Source organism: Acanthochromis polyacanthus, chromosome 15 (genome assembly GCF_021347895.1).
Source record: "Acanthochromis polyacanthus isolate Apoly-LR-REF ecotype Palm Island chromosome 15, KAUST_Apoly_ChrSc, whole genome shotgun sequence".
Lineage (NCBI taxonomy): Eukaryota > Metazoa > Chordata > Actinopteri > Pomacentridae > Acanthochromis > Acanthochromis polyacanthus.
In genome coordinates, this window is record NC_067127.1 from 7,828,776 (window position 1) to 7,845,858 (window position 17,083).

The window sequence follows — 17,083 nt, forward strand, 5'->3', positions numbered from 1 at the left end:
CAACTGCTTTGTGATTAAAGGTCAGTACAGTTGATAAATACGGCTGGATGTGGAGTTCTTTATGATACTATCAACATCAGCTCAGGGAAAACAAGCTGTTTGTGATCATCACTTGTGTCAGCAACACACGCACTTGCCCTCCAAAATGGAAATGATCTATTGGCATTGAATAATAAGTGCCATAGTGCCATCTAGTGCACAAATTTGCACACTGAAAAATGACAGTCCCTGTATGGAAGCTATACAATACATAGCGCGGCGTGCACACACAGAGCTTAAGAGGTGCAAGTGATAAAGAAATAATAATAAAAAAAAATAAGTAAAACACAGTGCCCTGTTTACACTGAGTGCCCGTGTGCTTCGGTGCGAGGTTTAACTACACTAAATGACCACACTGAAAATTTCCACTCATGGGGGAAATAAACACGGAGACAAAGGTTTGTCTTCCAAGCCAAGTGTTTGACAACCCTCAGTAGTGGAAAGCCGCGAGGATAATCTCCTTCAGACAATGAGACAATGTTGAAGGCTGTGCATGCAAATTATACTCTGCCATCTAAATTACAAAGACATACACAGACCTCAAGTCATCAGGCCTCATATCTCACTCATCTGGCCTCCTGGCTGTTAGGTTGCCAGAGGATGCTATAGAAGCAACAGAACAGAAATAATAAGAAAAAAAAAACACAGGAGCCAAAACAAGAGTGTTGAATAATTGATTGTGTTTGTCTTTGCTGTTTGTGTGTGTGTGTGTGTGTGTGTGTGTGTGTGTGTGTGTGTGTGTGTGTGTGTGTGTGTGTGTGTGTGTGTGTGTGTGTGTGTGTGTGTGTGTGTGTGTGTGTGTGTGTGTGTGTGAGGGAGAGTTAAGACTGAGGGTCTGGACAGAGCTTATGCCCCTGAGCAGAGCAGACACATCCACTGGCCAATGGTTTGTGTTAAAAACTGTCTGATGGACCAAATGTGGGGGGAAGGGTGTGTGTGTGTGTGTGTGTGTGTGTGTGTGTGTGTGTGTGTGTGTGTGTGTGTGTGTGTTGGCTGCTGTTGGCTGTGTATTGGTATTTATGTCCATGCCTGTGTGTGTAAATCTGAAATAGATGAGGACAGATTTTGTAAAACTTGGACATGATTAGGTCACGCTAAATTCTACTTTTGTGTTTACGCGAGACTAAAACGAAGTAAAGATTTCCAGGATAACAAAAGCTCGTTGTTAAACGGCCCAGGAATAGGTGTGTTGTAAGATGTTAAAAAGTCAATATACCTTCATTTTGTCTGCGCTGGTAATGAGCCATATTTTCTGGGGAAAATGGCTGCTTCTCCGGAGGCACCATGTCTACTGAATGTGGCCCTGATCCTGGATAAAACAGAAGGCTCACCAATCAATCTCTCCAGGTTGCCCACAGCCAGAGAAAGCAGCTGCACCACATGTTTGCCTTGCGCGATAGCGACAAGTTAACATACGGGCAGCACAGTAACCATCCACAAGCAGCCTCTAGCTGTCTTATAATGAATTCCCACAGGGATGGGGAACTATCAGAGTCAGTGGTGTTACTGGAGGCTCGGAATAAAGTCAACACCTCTCCTTATACCTGATGAAGCTACGGCACGGCAGCACACTCACACACACAGTCACAGCCACAACACGGAACTTGTAAAAATATACAAAATCTAATCTACACAGCAATTAAGCCTGATGGTGTATTAAATCACAAATGAGGCTACAGTTAAACATTTCACCTCCACAGCGATAGTGAACAGAAATCTTTTCTTTTTGTTGCAGTATTAGTCACAATTTTCTACTCTCTGATATAAAGATAGACATTTCAGAATGCAAGCAAAATGTCCTAAAATGTAAAAACCCTTGTTTCAACAAGGTGTTGAATTTAAAAGCAGTATTTAGCAGCCATTGTTCTGATTTGGCTGCTTGTTTGTAATGTATTCAGCAAATAGTGACAAACGGCTTCACGCTGTTCCATTTAGTCAGAGGTTAAAACTATCAAAGCGCTAAATGCAGCAAACCCAACAAGCTCATCATTCAGAAATCAATGGTATTTTCAAGTGATTATTACAGTAATGGCGGCTTTACAAACTATCTGTTGTTAATTTAAACCTATCATTTGCAAATTTACTCACCACAAACATGATTGAGATGCAACTTAATAGTGATTAACTGTGTTCAAACGCTATTCAACAGTACATGGAAAATGTTACATTTGCGCTCATTATGTTATATTCTCATGTCATATGTGGAGCAGCCTCGGACCAGCCAACTTGTACCAGCACTGCAGGTACAAGTTGGTCCATCTTATTGATATATATAGTTTTCCTAACCTCCAGGCCTCTGCTCTGCTGCTTCCCGTGGGACTCTGAGTGAGTGATGAAAAGGATGTGCAGCTCAGGAGATATCAGGGAGAAGATGTTGGTGAGATCTGGCGCAGGTCTTTCAGGGGAACATCCTTCTTTATTCTCTTGCCACCTCCAGGACAATCTGCAGATACAGAAAGCAAATAAAACCAATGGCCACAACATTATCACAATGCATCAGTTAGAGCTCATAATCACAGTGAGTGTAAATGATTAGCTACTTTTGAAAACGGATGCAACTCAAACATTGAACTGAACCAAGTTTGAATTGTACAACTGTGCTTGAGTAAAATAATTCAAGCAGAAGGCAAACAGAGGATTTTATTTCATTTTGTGGTAGAATTAATAAATGAGTATATTTAAATAGCATGTTTCTTAAAAAACAACAATTCTGCTTATCCTGTTTTATTCATTAAAATGTGGCCCAGATATCACATATTCTCACACTTCATGAGCCTTCTCACATATTTTTTGTAATGTGACTTTTTTTAAAATGCACAATCAGCTCCTATGGGCAATCCCTTTCTGCCTAATTCATGACAACTATCGCTCTACAGAGAGAGCATTATACAGAAAAACTAAGTATAAAACTAAAAATAACTACCACAACTCTAACATCTATTTCTGTGCGTATGTTTTGCACTGAGATTATGCTCACAAAACAACTACACAGCATACTTTTTGGCTGATTCCGAGCAGAATATTTGAAAAGTTTTCCCCCACTTATGAAAAACTATTCACTATTCGAGGAAAACACTACAAAATGATTCATAGCATACAGTGAAAATGCTTGGTTGACAGTGTGAAGACTCAATATTTGAAAAGAACAAACAAATAATGCAATATATTTAACTTTTTAAAAGTTATTTGCAAAAAAATTAAGATTACAGTGTTTGCTTTGGATTGCTAAAGTAAAAACCGCTTCACATTTTACATTTCTACAAAATTCAGATAGAATTTCCCTAAGTTCATATTATAATAATAACTTACTGCACTGATATATTTATTAGAATAATCTGCTGTGGAGGTCAGAACTCTGTTTCATGATTAGGTTTACTTACAAGCCAAAAATTCAAAACCTAAGACTAAATGTTGCATTTTAGCATCATTTATGTTCACTTTCAGCAAAATTGTTGAATAGAAATATAGAAAAAGCCTCTTTTAGTGTGTCTAAAATAAAAACTGAAAAGCAAATTGGAATTGGAGGGGGAAAAAAATTGAATGAATTTTCATTATTTAGCCACTAGATGTCACCAACTGACCACCCAATACAAGCTGGGTACTTGATCCTGTCACACATCTTTGAGTGACACTTTATTTAAAAATGACACCTAATATTTAGTATACGACAAACAAAAAGTTACAAACAATTTTTGTAAAACTATTTGTTTTCAGGAATTGCGTATTTTTTAAGTAGGAATGTGTTTACTCATATTATAGGAATCACATTATCTACCCTATAAACAAATGACTAGAAAATAGCTCAGGCTTAGATTTATTTATTTTTTGCTTTTTTGTTTATTTCAAGTTTAATCAGAATACTTACCCAGTGATGTGTAGATGTGATTAGTCCCACTTATCAGAGGACAGCTGGACTGACTTTAAAAGACTCCATGTGCAGGTATTAACGTGCAATTCAACGAAATAAAGTCTAATGCACAGAAAGCACAATCTAAATGCACAATTAGTAGTGTGATGCTGAGGAGGATGGATGGAGCCAGGATGTGGCATGTGTGCATGACGTCATTTCTCCATGTACTGTGCGCCATTTTGGAAGAAAAAAAAATCACGGATAATTTCCGTGGTCTTGACAGATCTGGACCCGAGTCTTCACACTGATTGTGGATGCTATCTCTTTCCCCGAGCAAGCCACATTGGTTGATTAGGTATTGCAAGCTGTGTACAGCAAGCGCTGCTAAATGAAGCAATGGCGGGTAAGCTACTTTTGGAGGGAGGAAAAGGATCCACCTCACTTGCTGTGTGTGATGGCCTGAATCTGCAAGTTAGCTAGCCAACGTTAGCACTGGCAAGCTAAGTTGCTAGTTGTCAAACTGTGTCACTGTCAGGTCATTTTGTCGCTGGGCGAAACGTGATACGGACACAAACTAACGCTGTGCTCTTCCTACAGGAGTTGCAGGAGGAAATGATTTCCAGTGGTGTTTCTCTCAAGTGAAAGGAGCGATAGATGAAGATGTTGCGGAAGGTATGTGGCTAGCGTTAGCAGTGCGGCTAGGCTAAAACGGTGGGCAGCTAGCTGGGTGGTCTGATGATGGTGCTCTGTGGGCTTCACATAAGGTGCACGATAGTTAAGGCTGGATGGACGCACGGGTTTTAGTGCAAGACAGCTGTCGTGACTGCTTTGAGTGTGTCTGTAGATCAGGAGCTCAAACGCCCTTCCCCTGTAAATTACTGTGTGTCGTTAGCTAGCTGTATGCTAGCTGGTGGCTAACCCATTAAAGGGGAGCGACCGTGTCCATGACGTCAATGTGCTGCGTCCATAAATTGTCGAGTGACATCATGCTTGTTTTCATTCATTCAAGATTTGGTGTACGTGCTGTGCGTGTTTACCTGTCACTGTCTAAAGTTATATTAAAGAAAATGTCACCTAGACCAGACTTATTCTGCAGTTCAACACATTAGCATAATTGTAGCTGTTCTCCCAGTCATCACAGTAAAAGATCACACCTGCTTTTATGTCTCATTCATTCTGATTTCTGTCTGTTTCCAGCTGACATAATCTCAACAGTGGAATTCAACTATTCTGGAGAATTACTTGCAACTGGAGACAAAGGAGGTCGAGTAGTGATATTTCAACATGAACAGGAGGTACGATTAATTGAAAATGACGGATACATTATCCTATAAGTGCTGCGATCAAAATGCCCATCTCTGGTGACCTGTGTTTTTTTTTTAATTCTTGTTCTTTATTTCAGTCTAAGAATCGTCCACACCTGCGTGGGGAGTACAACGTCTATAGCACTTTTCAGAGTCACGAGCCAGAATTTGACTATTTGAAAAGTTTAGAAATCGAGGAAAAAATTAATAAAATAAGATGGCTACCCCAACAAAATGCTGCTCACTTTCTACTTTCAACAAATGGTAAGAGTGTTTTTTATCTATTTTGATTTTATGTCTATACATGAGTTTGAAGTTATGTGACTTATTCTGTGATTGTTCTTCACTTCTAAATTGTGTAAACTTCTGGACAGATAAAACTATCAAATTGTGGAAAATAAGTGAAAGAGATAAACGGGCAGAAGGTTACAACCTGAAAGATGAGGATGGACGACTCAGAGACCCCTTTAGAATCACCTCTTTACGGGTACGTTTCATCACACGTCAGACCTGCCTCATTTTCTGACAGAAACGTTTATGATGCTTAAAGCATCTTCTCTAAAAATGCGTGTTGTTTGTTTCAGGTACCAGTACTGATGCCAATGGATCTCATGGTAGAAGCAAGCCCGCGGAGGATCTTTGCAAATGCGCACACCTATCACATTAATTCCATTTCTGTAAATAGTGATCATGAAACTTACCTCTCTGCAGATGACCTAAGAATAAATCTATGGCACTTGGAAATCACAGACAGAAGTTTTAGTATCCTTTTTCTTCATCAGAAACAGATATTAGTCATGTGACTTGTGTGGTTTATGCATAATTTGTGTCGCAGACATAAGACTGCTGGTTCCTTAACAGTGTGCTCCCAGATATTGTAGACATCAAGCCTGCCAACATGGAGGAACTGACAGAAGTAATCACAGCTGCTGAGTGCCATCCACACCAATGCAATGTATTTGTGTACAGCAGTAGCAAAGGCACCATCCGCCTGTGTGACATGAGAGCAGCAGCACTCTGTGATCGGCACTCAAAGTGTAAGTACCTCCTCTGTACTACAGTTCTGCAGTGTTCAGCCAAATGATCAATAAATCAATGGGAAATTAGTTTTTATAAACAATGGAAAACAGTAGTTTCTTTAATGTGTACTATTCCTCCTATGCTTGTATTTGTTGTCATTTTATTTTTGGCAAATTTTGTCATGCTACAATACAAATAGCTGTTTCTTTTTTTGGAGTCCTTTGAAGTCACATCTGAGAATGATTTTTCTAAAGATTTGTTGGGATTTTTCTTTCATTTTTTTCCCAAGTCTTTGAGGAGCCTGAAGATCCAAGCAGCCGATCCTTTTTCTCTGAGATCATCTCCTCCATCTCAGACGTGAAGTTCAGTCACAGCGGACGCTATATGATGACACGTGACTACCTCTCCGTCAAAGTTTGGGACCTCAACATGGAGAACAGGCCAGTGGAGACGTATCAGGTGCGTAAATATACTTCATTTAAAGATTCAAACTGACATTAAACCTATTGGAAGAGGGGAAAAAAAGCACTACTGTGTCCCAAAAATACCCTCTCTGATTAAAGTGACATCTCTTTAGGCTTGTGTAACGCGATTTTTGAAGTGAAAAACACACAGTTCTGTTTCTTTGAGACTGGAAACAGTGAATTTTCCAGTTAGATGTGCTAAAGGCCTATGACTGTGTTAGCTGAATTAGCCCTTTTATGTTCTATAATAAGTGATGACGAGTGAATATTTAGGTCAAGCGATTTCTTTTGTGTCAGGTCCATGAATACCTTCGCAGTAAACTCTGCTCCTTGTATGAAAACGACTGCATCTTTGACAAGTTTGAGTGCTGCTGGAATGGCAGTGACAGGTAAGAGTCCTTTCTATTTAACAAGATTTTTTTTTCTTGCTACTAATGTGTATATTTTAGCATTTGAGATGCTAACTGCTAGATTCTTATTGGTTTTTGTATTCAGTTCCATAGGTCACTGGTAACACTTTCGAATTCATGAAAACAAATGCAGAAAATCAATTGAGTTTTGCTTTCTTCGTCAGTGCCATCATGACCGGCTCCTACAACAACTTCTTCCGAATGTTCGACCGCAACACCAGGCGGGACATCACGCTGGAGGCGTCCCGGGAGAGCAGCAAACCACGGGCCACGCTCAAACCACGTAAAGTGTCCACTGGAGGCAAGAGGAAGAAGGATGAGATCAGCGTGGACAGCCTGGACTTCAACAAGAAGATCCTCCACACTGCCTGGCACCCCAAAGATAACGTGATAGCTGTGGCAGCCACCAACAACTTGTACATTTTCCAGGACAAAATCAACTAGAAGATTTGGGGCTCCAGAGGATAGGGCTTTTACCGTACCTGTGTAGTTAAGCCTACTACTTGTCTATCTGTATAAGAAGAAACAGCCTTGTTGTCCTCCTGGTGAAGAATTCGAAAGCACGTGTCTACTTTTTTTGCCACAGGAGGTTGATCCATAGGCCTGTTTTATTTTGAGTCTGAGCTTAGGTTGTTTTTGCCTGTGGCACCAGGGCAATCAACATGCCCCCCTGACCCAGAAAGCCCAATTCGGGTCTAATTGACGGAATGGCACTCCCTAGAGGTCAAACTCTTGAACGTTGGTGTTTGTGTTGACATTTTAAGCCTTCATTTCACAATTTAACGACAGAACTCTCGGAAGTCCTTAAAATGACGTCTTGTCAAGGTTGTATCATCATTTCAAAGATTTTGGGCCCTCTGAAGCACGGATTAATGGCCGATAAGCCTAACTGTAACATTCCCCCATTGGCCATGTATTCAGGCCAAACTACTGGTGGAAAAGGCCATGAATTTGGAAAGCGGACTTGTTTCTTTTCCTCCCCTCCCTTCTCTTATTTTACCCCAGTCAATACGGTGACATAATTTCACTGACTGTATCTACTCAAGTACACCTTGTCATCCACATAATAAAAGAAACTAAAACTACAGATGTGTTTTTAAATTTAGAAGTATGTATTAAAACATGTTTATTGCTTTGCATGTTTTTATGTTGTAGAGAGGTGGAAAAATGTCCAGTCACACCACTGTCTTTTGAGCAGATCTCAAGCAAACTTGTTAAGGAAATACTATTTGGGTGTACCAGTTTGAGAACCACTGTTGGAGACAACCGATCATGTGTTTGTGTCAAGAGATTAAGTTCTAGTTTTTGACCATGTTTTAGGATGCAGGCTGGAAACTAAATGGCACAAGATAGGGTCCAGGACAAAGGGAATCTGCAGCCTTAATACCTACTTCTATCAGTGACAGCTACAAGTTATGTCCCCAAACGTTTTACAAACCTCATGTGCATTATTTGTAAATCCTATTTTATAGAGTTATGTCCTCATATTCTGCTGCTATACGTGGCTGTCTATGAAAACACATAAAGGAGGAAAATTGCACACCATACAGTTTATGTGATAGTGCCTCCGAATCATTTAACAAGTAGGAAATTCAGACAGGCCTCATACATGTGCCCTTATTCATTTATTAGGGATGTCGCCCAAATTTGACCTGCATATTGCAAATGTGGATCTTATCTCTGTAGTTGTGAATGCAGAAATGAAGGTTGACTACACAAAACATATACTGATGACATTAAAACAAACACATAATAATGCATTGTCTTTGTCCATTGATTCCTAACATGGTGGCAATGTATTCACTTGTTTATTATTTTGACCAAAGTTCAATAAAATTTTAATTGTGTTCATCTGCATGTTTTCCTCTCATTCGAAACAGCACCATGTTTCTACGTATTTACTGTAATTTGTAAATCCACTGAGGCCATGTATACACTTCCAACTTTTATTTAGTGTAGGATGAACAAATGGACCATATCTGTGCTTAATAAGCAAACAGTTGATTTTCATTACAGTCACAATTTACTAATGCACAACTGAGCAATCAGTAAGAGGCGAAATCACTTAAACGTTAGGTTAATAATGCTTTGGATAAACAAAATTTAAAAAAAATAGTTAAGTCAAAACTATTGATCCACTGCTGATCTTAAAAAAAAAAAAAACCTGCAACAGTACGATATTTTTAAATCAAACGTGATTTCAATTCAATCACAAAAATAAAAAGGCAGTAACATACAATAATATTCAGTTCCCTAACGTGCAGATTTAAGGAGCAGAAAGCAGCAAAAACAGTCATCTCCAGGACAACAGCAAGGAGCCATGGACTGGTCAGTGCTGTGTTCAGAGGTGTACAGCAATGACAGATCCTGAACTCTCCACGCTGGTGAGGACAATCAAAATTGGACCATATCACATGGCCACGTTTCCCTTGATCTTCCGAGGGTCCCATTTTAAGGCATGCCGAGATGTTTGTATGAAGGTGAAGAGGTCGCAACACACCACCATCCTATCTAGTAGATGTTATGAGGGGTGAGGCGCTTCCCGATAAAGATTCTGGAAGTCAGAAGACAACCATGTAAGACAAGATGATGCTAAATCTGTTGTCATTCTCCAGGAAGACATAAAAATACACAGATTAGCTTTGTCACTTGGAAAAACAAGGGAAATAATACTATTTTAAACGTAGCCTCACTGAAACAGACCAGTGCTTGACAAAAATATGGCTACTTGTACTAAGCAGAAATTCCTGTTAAAGCAAGTTAATACAAATTCGTTGAGACACATCGGAATAAAATGAGTCACTTGTATACTCTCAGGGTTAAATGCAACACCCTGAACGCACTGGTTTACTTTGATCCTTTACCAATTAAATCTGAGACACCAGACAATAGAAAGCATTACAGGCTGCCATTTTCACACATTTTCTTGTGTTTTGTTGTGATAATACTGTTCTCTTCAGCAAGTTTTTGAGAATTATAAAAGTAAGCTTAAGGTTTATTTATACTAAACCACAAATGTCAACAAACGGGACAACTACTGCATTTTTCATGCTGTGTTACTACGATTAAAGGTTTATTTCCATCCGTAGTGATTCTACGATGTACATATACAGGTCTATATTCTCCTTTATGGTCATTTAATTATACAAAACATTTGTCCTGATCCTGCTGCAACTGCTTCAAGACTTTCCTATTAAGTGTTTTTCAGATACTGCAACGTTGCCAGAGTTAGAGATGTAAAAATGCTGCTTACCCCAAGCCGATGGCAAGTATGTGAGAAATGATTAATGAGGGAAGGAAAATCTTCAGAAAGTCAGCAGACAGAACGCCTCCCTTCTTCATGACACTGGTGTTCCTGATGCTGAGGGAGGTCGAGCGCTTAGGGTACTTCAGCAGGAACTCCCTACAGAGAAGCACATTAATTTTTCATTGTTCTGAATCCATTAAAATCAGTGAGCACCAGGTTAATGCCATCCTGACACTTTTACTCACACAGACATTATCCTATTCTACAATTATAAACCATGACATAAAATAAATACCATCAGGCTAATAGTGATTAGCACAACAAAGTTAACAATTTCCTATTCCTGTTATTTCTATCATCCATGTACTGTGGTTTCAAATTGCACTGCTACATCATCATCACTCATTAGCAATCTAATCATATAGTTGCACATTTTGTCTTAAAATTTAAAACAACAACGATAACTCCACTAAAATGACTAAACAAGCAAGAGCCACATACTTTGGTGGATTGTTCTCAGGTCGACTAGACCAGTCCCAGATCCAATCGGCGTTTTTCTTCATCAGGTTCTCTACTTCCCTTCTCCTTTCTTGGAAGTCCTCATCAGACTAAAAACAGTAATTATAGAGCATCAAAAGCTGTCAGAAAACACCATTAACTTGCCTGTCACTGATCCTTGTAAACAACATTACAGTTAAATCTCATAAACAGACATGTTGACATGTCAGAGCAGGAAAAACACAGGTGGCTTAACAAACATTAGGGCTCCAGACTGCGACTAAATGGTCACATTTTGCGACCAAAATTGGAGGAGTGCGAGTAAATTTTTCATCTACTCGCACATGTGCGACCAGTAAATTTGCCGATTTTTGTAATTACTATTGAATATTTTTTGTTGCTTACAAACTTCTGCTCCACACTTCAACCCAGTAGACAGTAATGCGCAAATGAGCTGGTTTGCCAACCAACATTAACTCCAAAAGAAGAAGAAAGGAGACGAACACCAAAGAAGAAGGCGAGCCAATGTGTGTGAGAGCGGGGGGCGAATGACAGAGAAGCTCCTGATGTTTCACAAAGCCTTTATTTGCGTTCAGCCTTATTTTATACACAAATTCACCTTTCTGTCCTTCCCTCCTTTCTTCAGAAAACACTGTAAGAGTTAGTCCCCATTCCAGCTAGCTGCTTCTAAGTTAGCTGCTTCTACGTTGCTCGACAGCAACAGTGGAACCCTTTGGATTTTCGGACTTTTCGTCTTTGTCATGTCAAGAAACTTTTTCTCAGAGAAACACTTCCTGTGCCGCTGAAATGGTCACAAAATAAAAGCCCATAGCATTAAAAATACGCCTTCAAAATATAAGCCTGAAGGTAACGGTTATTTGTAACACCAGCAAAGCAAAGGCTTGCCAAAATTGATGAACTGATCAACAGACCTTTACAAGAGTAATTTACACGTGATTCGGTATAAATACATAACATGCATATGCATAACACATGCCTGTACTCAGCACAAGGTCATTTTTATTACAGATTTCGTCCGTCGGAAATTATACATCAACTGAGCAGCTTTGGCGGAGTACTGCGCTCTCTGAGTGCTTCTCTTGTTATGTTGTGTCAAGTGCAGCACAATAAATTGTGAATTGAAAACATAGTTTCTGCATTTATTGTGCAAGTATTTATCAGTAACACAATGAAAATGAGAGGAAATGTGAATATTTACTTTGCAAGCTGATTTTGGTGTACGCACCTAAATTTTCTGCTTGTGCTCCTAAAATTTTAAGTTAGGGGCCACTGTGCTCCTCGGAAAAAAGTTAGTCTGGAGCCCTGGATGACTCATTTCTAGTGAGTGTCCTATGAACATGTGACCTGCACAGAAGCTGAACCTCTCCTAACAGGTATGCAGTCATTAATCAAACACCACCTTTCCTGTTGTGACATGCTGGAGTATCTGTTATGAAAAAACTATATTTATTTATTTATTTTATAAATATCAGTGTGTCTTCATATGTACCTGTGAACTGTTTCCCTCTGAGCCTCTCCACATAAGAAGGGGAGTCTGTGCTCTGAGTGGGCTGCAGTGAAGAGAAAAGTTTGCTCACTTGAATAGCATGGCAAATATGAGACAAAACACAAACTATTCTTCCCCTTTTTTGTCACAAACCTGTTGCACTGAGAGCTTCCCCTGGAGCTACTTCTGCCTGACTCATGCTGAGCGTCCAGCAGCATTTTCTCCAAGTCGCCCTCCTGGCTGGAGGTGGAGATGTGCTCCTGGCTCCCATGGTGGCTGGTGTTTTGAGAGCCACTGAAATGCAGCTCAACCCAGGAACCTTAAATCAAGAACGCAGTCCAGTGAGAAATTACTGGCCTAGGACTGCTACGCGGCTGGACACAAAGAGGCACAATGAACTGGTATGAACTGTCCTTTGGCCTGAAGGCATTTTGATTTTGCAATTTTGCAAATAAGCCTCACTGACTATCAAGGACAGTGTTTTGCGCTACTTTTCTAACCGCATGTCGATTAATTAAAGTAGTAGCATTAGGGTTAAGGCTAGCTAGTTAGCCACATACCTCCACTGTTTACCTTCTCGTGGGGGGAGGTGATTTAAGGTTAGTTACCTTGTGTTAATTTTTTAAACTAACGGCTAGCGCTAGCATCGACAATAATTAGCTGCCAACTGTTTAGTCGTCAGTTCTTTACCTTGCAAACTCTCGTCAGAAGAAACGTCCTTTTGGTGCGACATTGCGGCGGTAGAATTCTTCGGGTTCACAGCTTTAGGGGCCTTAAATGTGAGCGAAATGGTGGCGAAATGTATGTAAGCAGCTGGCGCTCCAACTAGCACAATAACAATGACGCAACGTGGTGTTTATCTGAAAGGTGATTGGCTCAGAAAGGAGGGCACGCACGGTACGCAGGCTGAGCTCGTGGTTGCGAGCTTGAAGAGCGCGCATGCTCGCACACGCTGCCTGCCGAATATCAGTAAACATGATTGCCCAATACTCATTTTAGTTAAAATATGACCAAAGCAACATTAAAAATCATTTTGCTCGTGACAGATAGTTGTACATTGTGATTTGACCTTATTTACCACAGCAATTTCACATATCTGTCTGTAGATGGCAGTCATAGTTCATCTCCCTGCCGCTTCAAAATACAGGGTACATAAAACAATGGTGGAACAAATTTGAGCCCCCTTCTGGCTATTTAACTACCCATTATACAGTTATTTGGTCTGAAATAGCCAATATTAACATTTGAACTTTGAATCTTTTCACCTTCTAGGACACCAGGTCCTCCACTACCAACCTGGCTCTCCAACTTCCTCTTCCCTCAGGCTGAAAGGCTCATTAAGTGCATGCAGGCCAACTTAAACCCACCAACAATACCAATGAGCTGCATCCACAGGGATAGCAATGACTATAAGTAACCTTTTGTCCCTTACAATGCTTTGCAGTGTATGGAATTTACCAGCAACATTTTAAAAGATAAGTTCAACTTTAATATTGTACGATAAGGCTCTCTTTGAGTGCTATTCTTGTTTACAACTGTATTTGTTGTTTTTCCTAATTTGAGTGCTCACACTTAATTTGCTATTGCTTGTTGGGCTTATTGTCCTTAAATATCTGTCTTCTGTTGCACTGTGGCCCATGAGTAACTACATTTTCTTGCATGTTGATTTACATAGTGTGAAAATGGAATAACAACAAAACCTGAATCCCACTGTGCCACATGTGTATATCCCATATCAATGCAGTTCCTGCACTCTTGCAGCATCCTTATGCATCTGCAATGTATTGATCAGTGTCTAAGAGTCTCTAGCGATCTACAGTTAATCCTTTGTGTTTTAAACTGACCTCTTTAAGCTCAAAATCGCACAAGTGACTAACAATGTTGACAGGGTGAAATCGCTCACGATTTCTTAAACAGGCAAATCCAAATTTGAGGCAAGAAAATTTAATTACATTTTCTTGCCACAGAGATTAGCATGACTGATTGCTCTTGCAAAATTTAATTATTTCCACAATCGAGGGGGGCATATTATTCGGGGATGTGTTCTTATTCCAGACACAAAATGTGTGGTGCTCACTAGATCATTCCAAAATAAAGAAAAATTACTTGTCTGGAAAAAAGGACCAAAAAAGTCAGTTACCAGAAATTAATTTTGCAAAATAAAATACTACTACTAATAATAATCCCTATAGCTGTGCAAGGTGTTTTTTTATTATCATTATTGCTATTTGGTTTATGTGAGCTACTTGTTGTAAACAATATGTCTGTCTTGTCATAAAAAGGAGAAAACCGTTATTAAAGAGTCCTTTATGCTTTGACAGTACAGCGTGGATGCACACTGATGAAGCCATAAAGTAATTTTAAATTCTGTTCACTGTACAAATCGAGAAAATGTATACTTTGTCACACTGCACCTGGGAATACCTGTAATTTCACAAGACAGGCATTGATTAAACCAGACAGATGGGCCATTCAGAGAGGACATGCAAACAGATAATGGCATTGTCAGCTCAAATAATCTGAACAAAACTTAACAATATCCAATCCGGTGCTACAGCATGCTGCATGGAACTGGAAATATTAGATAGCGGCCAAAACATTAGCAAACATACACAACAGAAGCATCAGGTTTGAAGACACATGATTCTATATTTGAGAAGCAAAAGTCAATACATTCTAATAACCAAACCACTTGAGGGTTTTATGTTCGGCACTGTTCAGCATGTTAGAAATGTTGATTCAGTCAACAATGCAAACATGTATCTTATTCAATACCAGCTAAATACACATTTATGAAAACATAAGACATACAGATTTTTCACGGGTAATATTCCAAATAACAAAATTGTCAGTTCATGTAATTTGTTTTGATTTGTATGCAGCGCCGTCTCCGTTTATGATGGAGGCAATATTGGCAGTAATTTTGTTAAAGGTTATGAATGTTGTTCCACTCTACATTCTAGTTTATATTACAAATATGCTCTCACCAGATGGCATATGTGCAACAATGAATGCTCTCTACAGTGTTACGCCTCTCCATTGTTACAATAGGCTATTTTCCATGTGTGCATCCTCGCTGTAAGCAAAAGCCTAATTTATAATTCAACGTGAAATCTGATGAATAGCATGCAGTTATTAAAAAAATGAATGAAAACATAAAAATTCTACATCGCTTGATGTATGAGCTCACAAGAGCAATGAGCAACTGCCGAAGCAAAAAGCATTGAATTTCCATTTTACATTGTGCAGAGCAGTAACCACATAAATGGCTGCTTAAGAAGAAAAAATCTAACATATATAGAGAGAAACTAACTGTTCAAATTAAGAACTGACAAAACCCCCAAGGAAGGAAGTCCCCCTTCTGGTCATTGAATTAAGCCAGAAATTAGCATCTGGAAGTCTATCACCAATCACCACAGATAATCTGCCATTATTAGAGGTATTGTCTTTCAGGCAGAAGAAATTCCCATTCCCATTCAGCCAGACCAAGAAAGTGTAAACCAAAATGGTACCACAAATCTACAGCTGAAGAGTTAATAATATCAGCCAGTGGCACAAAAACTGAGGAACACAACCTACGACACGGCATTCAAGCTACAAGTAATTCTCTGCGCTCTCGTAATCAGCCACATGTTGGGATTACCTGTGGAGTAAGAGGTCAGTAATCATGGTAAAATGTGATACAAGAAGAAACTAAATCACATCAGTGTTACTACATTCAGTCTTTACACTTAGCAGGTTTGGTAATGTGTTTGTTATGGACATTCTCAGATAGAGAATGTCTCATTGGTGCTACAAACACTGCATGGAGGATCTCAAACACTATATTTGACAAGACAAACCAGGTGTGAGATCACTTTGTACTCAGTCTATGAGAGCTGCAGTGCAAAAACATTAAGTCCACATTCAGCAGATGCCTTCTGTAATCATCACTTTACATCACTAACATCTGAGCTTAAGATTTACGGATGACGAATTTGTGACCACAAACATGAACAGAATAATCTAGTGAGGACGTTTATTATTAAGAAAATATTCTAAAATGCAAAGCTTGTTCATTCACAAATGCTAGCCACGGGTATAGCCGCTCTTTCACCCAGAATGCATCAGGAACATTCTGCTTTTGTCGGATTTACACATATTACATGTTAAACCCTAAAACACCTCTAATACAGCGGACAATCAGGAATAAGTAAATTCTGCCTTTCTGGCTGCCATTTTTGTGGCAACCTGGGAAATAGCTACAGCCAAATATCTGAATGAAGCACTATTGACTGGCACTGTAAGTCAAAACTGTAACTAGGAATGCAGTTTAATGACGTTGAGAAGCAGCATGACATTGTGGAGTTTGTTGTCTTCAGCACTATTTGTTGATGAAAACTTGTGTGACAAAGTAACACTTTACAGCTTAATTCACGTTGCATTTAGTCATGTATTTTGTAATTTTCTAATGTAATATTGCAAGTAACATCATCTAACGTAAGGTTGATTGTCCACTTGCCATGAGATGTATTGCTAGCGTGGTTATCCGTTGTCAAACAACTAAAATTAATTACTACCACCACTGAGCAATACAAACAGATGAATGAAAAAGCAATGTATTAGCTAGCTAGCTAGTTTGCCTACTTTTTTTCCCCCTTTCGCTCTCTCTGACATATTCAGTGTTGGTTTTATTGAATAAAATTGAATTGAATTAAATTCAATTTTGTTGAATAAAATTGTGAACTTCTCTGAGTTAGGAGAT

At 39.3% G+C, this 17,083-nt stretch overlaps 2 protein-coding genes across 2 annotated transcripts; one reads left to right on the forward strand and one right to left on the reverse strand.

The window, feature by feature from the left end:
- Positions 1-4,112: 4,112 nt before the first annotated feature.
- ppp2r2d (protein phosphatase 2, regulatory subunit B, delta) lies at positions 4,113-8,934 on the forward strand. The gene is made up of 10 exons (XM_022197763.2): positions 4,113-4,292; positions 4,487-4,561; positions 5,087-5,184; positions 5,292-5,457; positions 5,568-5,680; positions 5,778-5,955; positions 6,066-6,230; positions 6,503-6,672; positions 6,975-7,066; positions 7,252-8,934. Exons 1-10 carry the CDS (start codon positions 4,286-4,288, stop codon positions 7,529-7,531), a joined length of 1,344 nt encoding a protein of 447 aa, XP_022053455.1. The 5' UTR covers positions 4,113-4,285; the 3' UTR covers positions 7,532-8,934.
- An 85-nt stretch (positions 8,935-9,019) lies between these two features.
- bnip4 (BCL2 interacting protein 4) lies at positions 9,020-13,196 on the reverse strand. The gene is made up of 6 exons (XM_022197764.2): positions 13,030-13,196; positions 12,493-12,658; positions 12,343-12,403; positions 10,836-10,942; positions 10,341-10,490; positions 9,020-9,641 (listed from the first exon to the last, which is right to left on the reverse strand). Exons 1-6 carry the CDS (start codon positions 13,070-13,072, stop codon positions 9,599-9,601), a joined length of 570 nt encoding a protein of 189 aa, XP_022053456.1. The 5' UTR covers positions 13,073-13,196; the 3' UTR covers positions 9,020-9,598.
- Positions 13,197-17,083: the final 3,887 nt, after the last annotated feature.

Coding starts and splice junctions, on each gene's coding strand:
- ppp2r2d (XM_022197763.2), top strand. Junction 4,562..5,086: donor AGATGAAGATGTTGCGGAAG/GTATGTGGCTAG, acceptor GTCTGTTTCCAG/CTGACATAATCTCAACAGTG. Junction 5,185..5,291: donor TATTTCAACATGAACAGGAG/GTACGATTAATT, acceptor TCTTTATTTCAG/TCTAAGAATCGTCCACACCT.
- bnip4 (XM_022197764.2), bottom strand. CDS start 13,072: ATGTCGCACCAAAAGGACGTTTCTTCTGACGAGAGTTTGCAAG. Junction 12,404..12,492: donor GGAAGCTCTCAGTGCAACAG/GTTTGTGACAAA, acceptor TCTTCACTGCAG/CCCACTCAGAGCACAGACTC. Junction 10,943..12,342: donor CAGAGGGAAACAGTTCACAG/GTACATATGAAG, acceptor TACTGTTTTTAG/TCTGATGAGGACTTCCAAGA.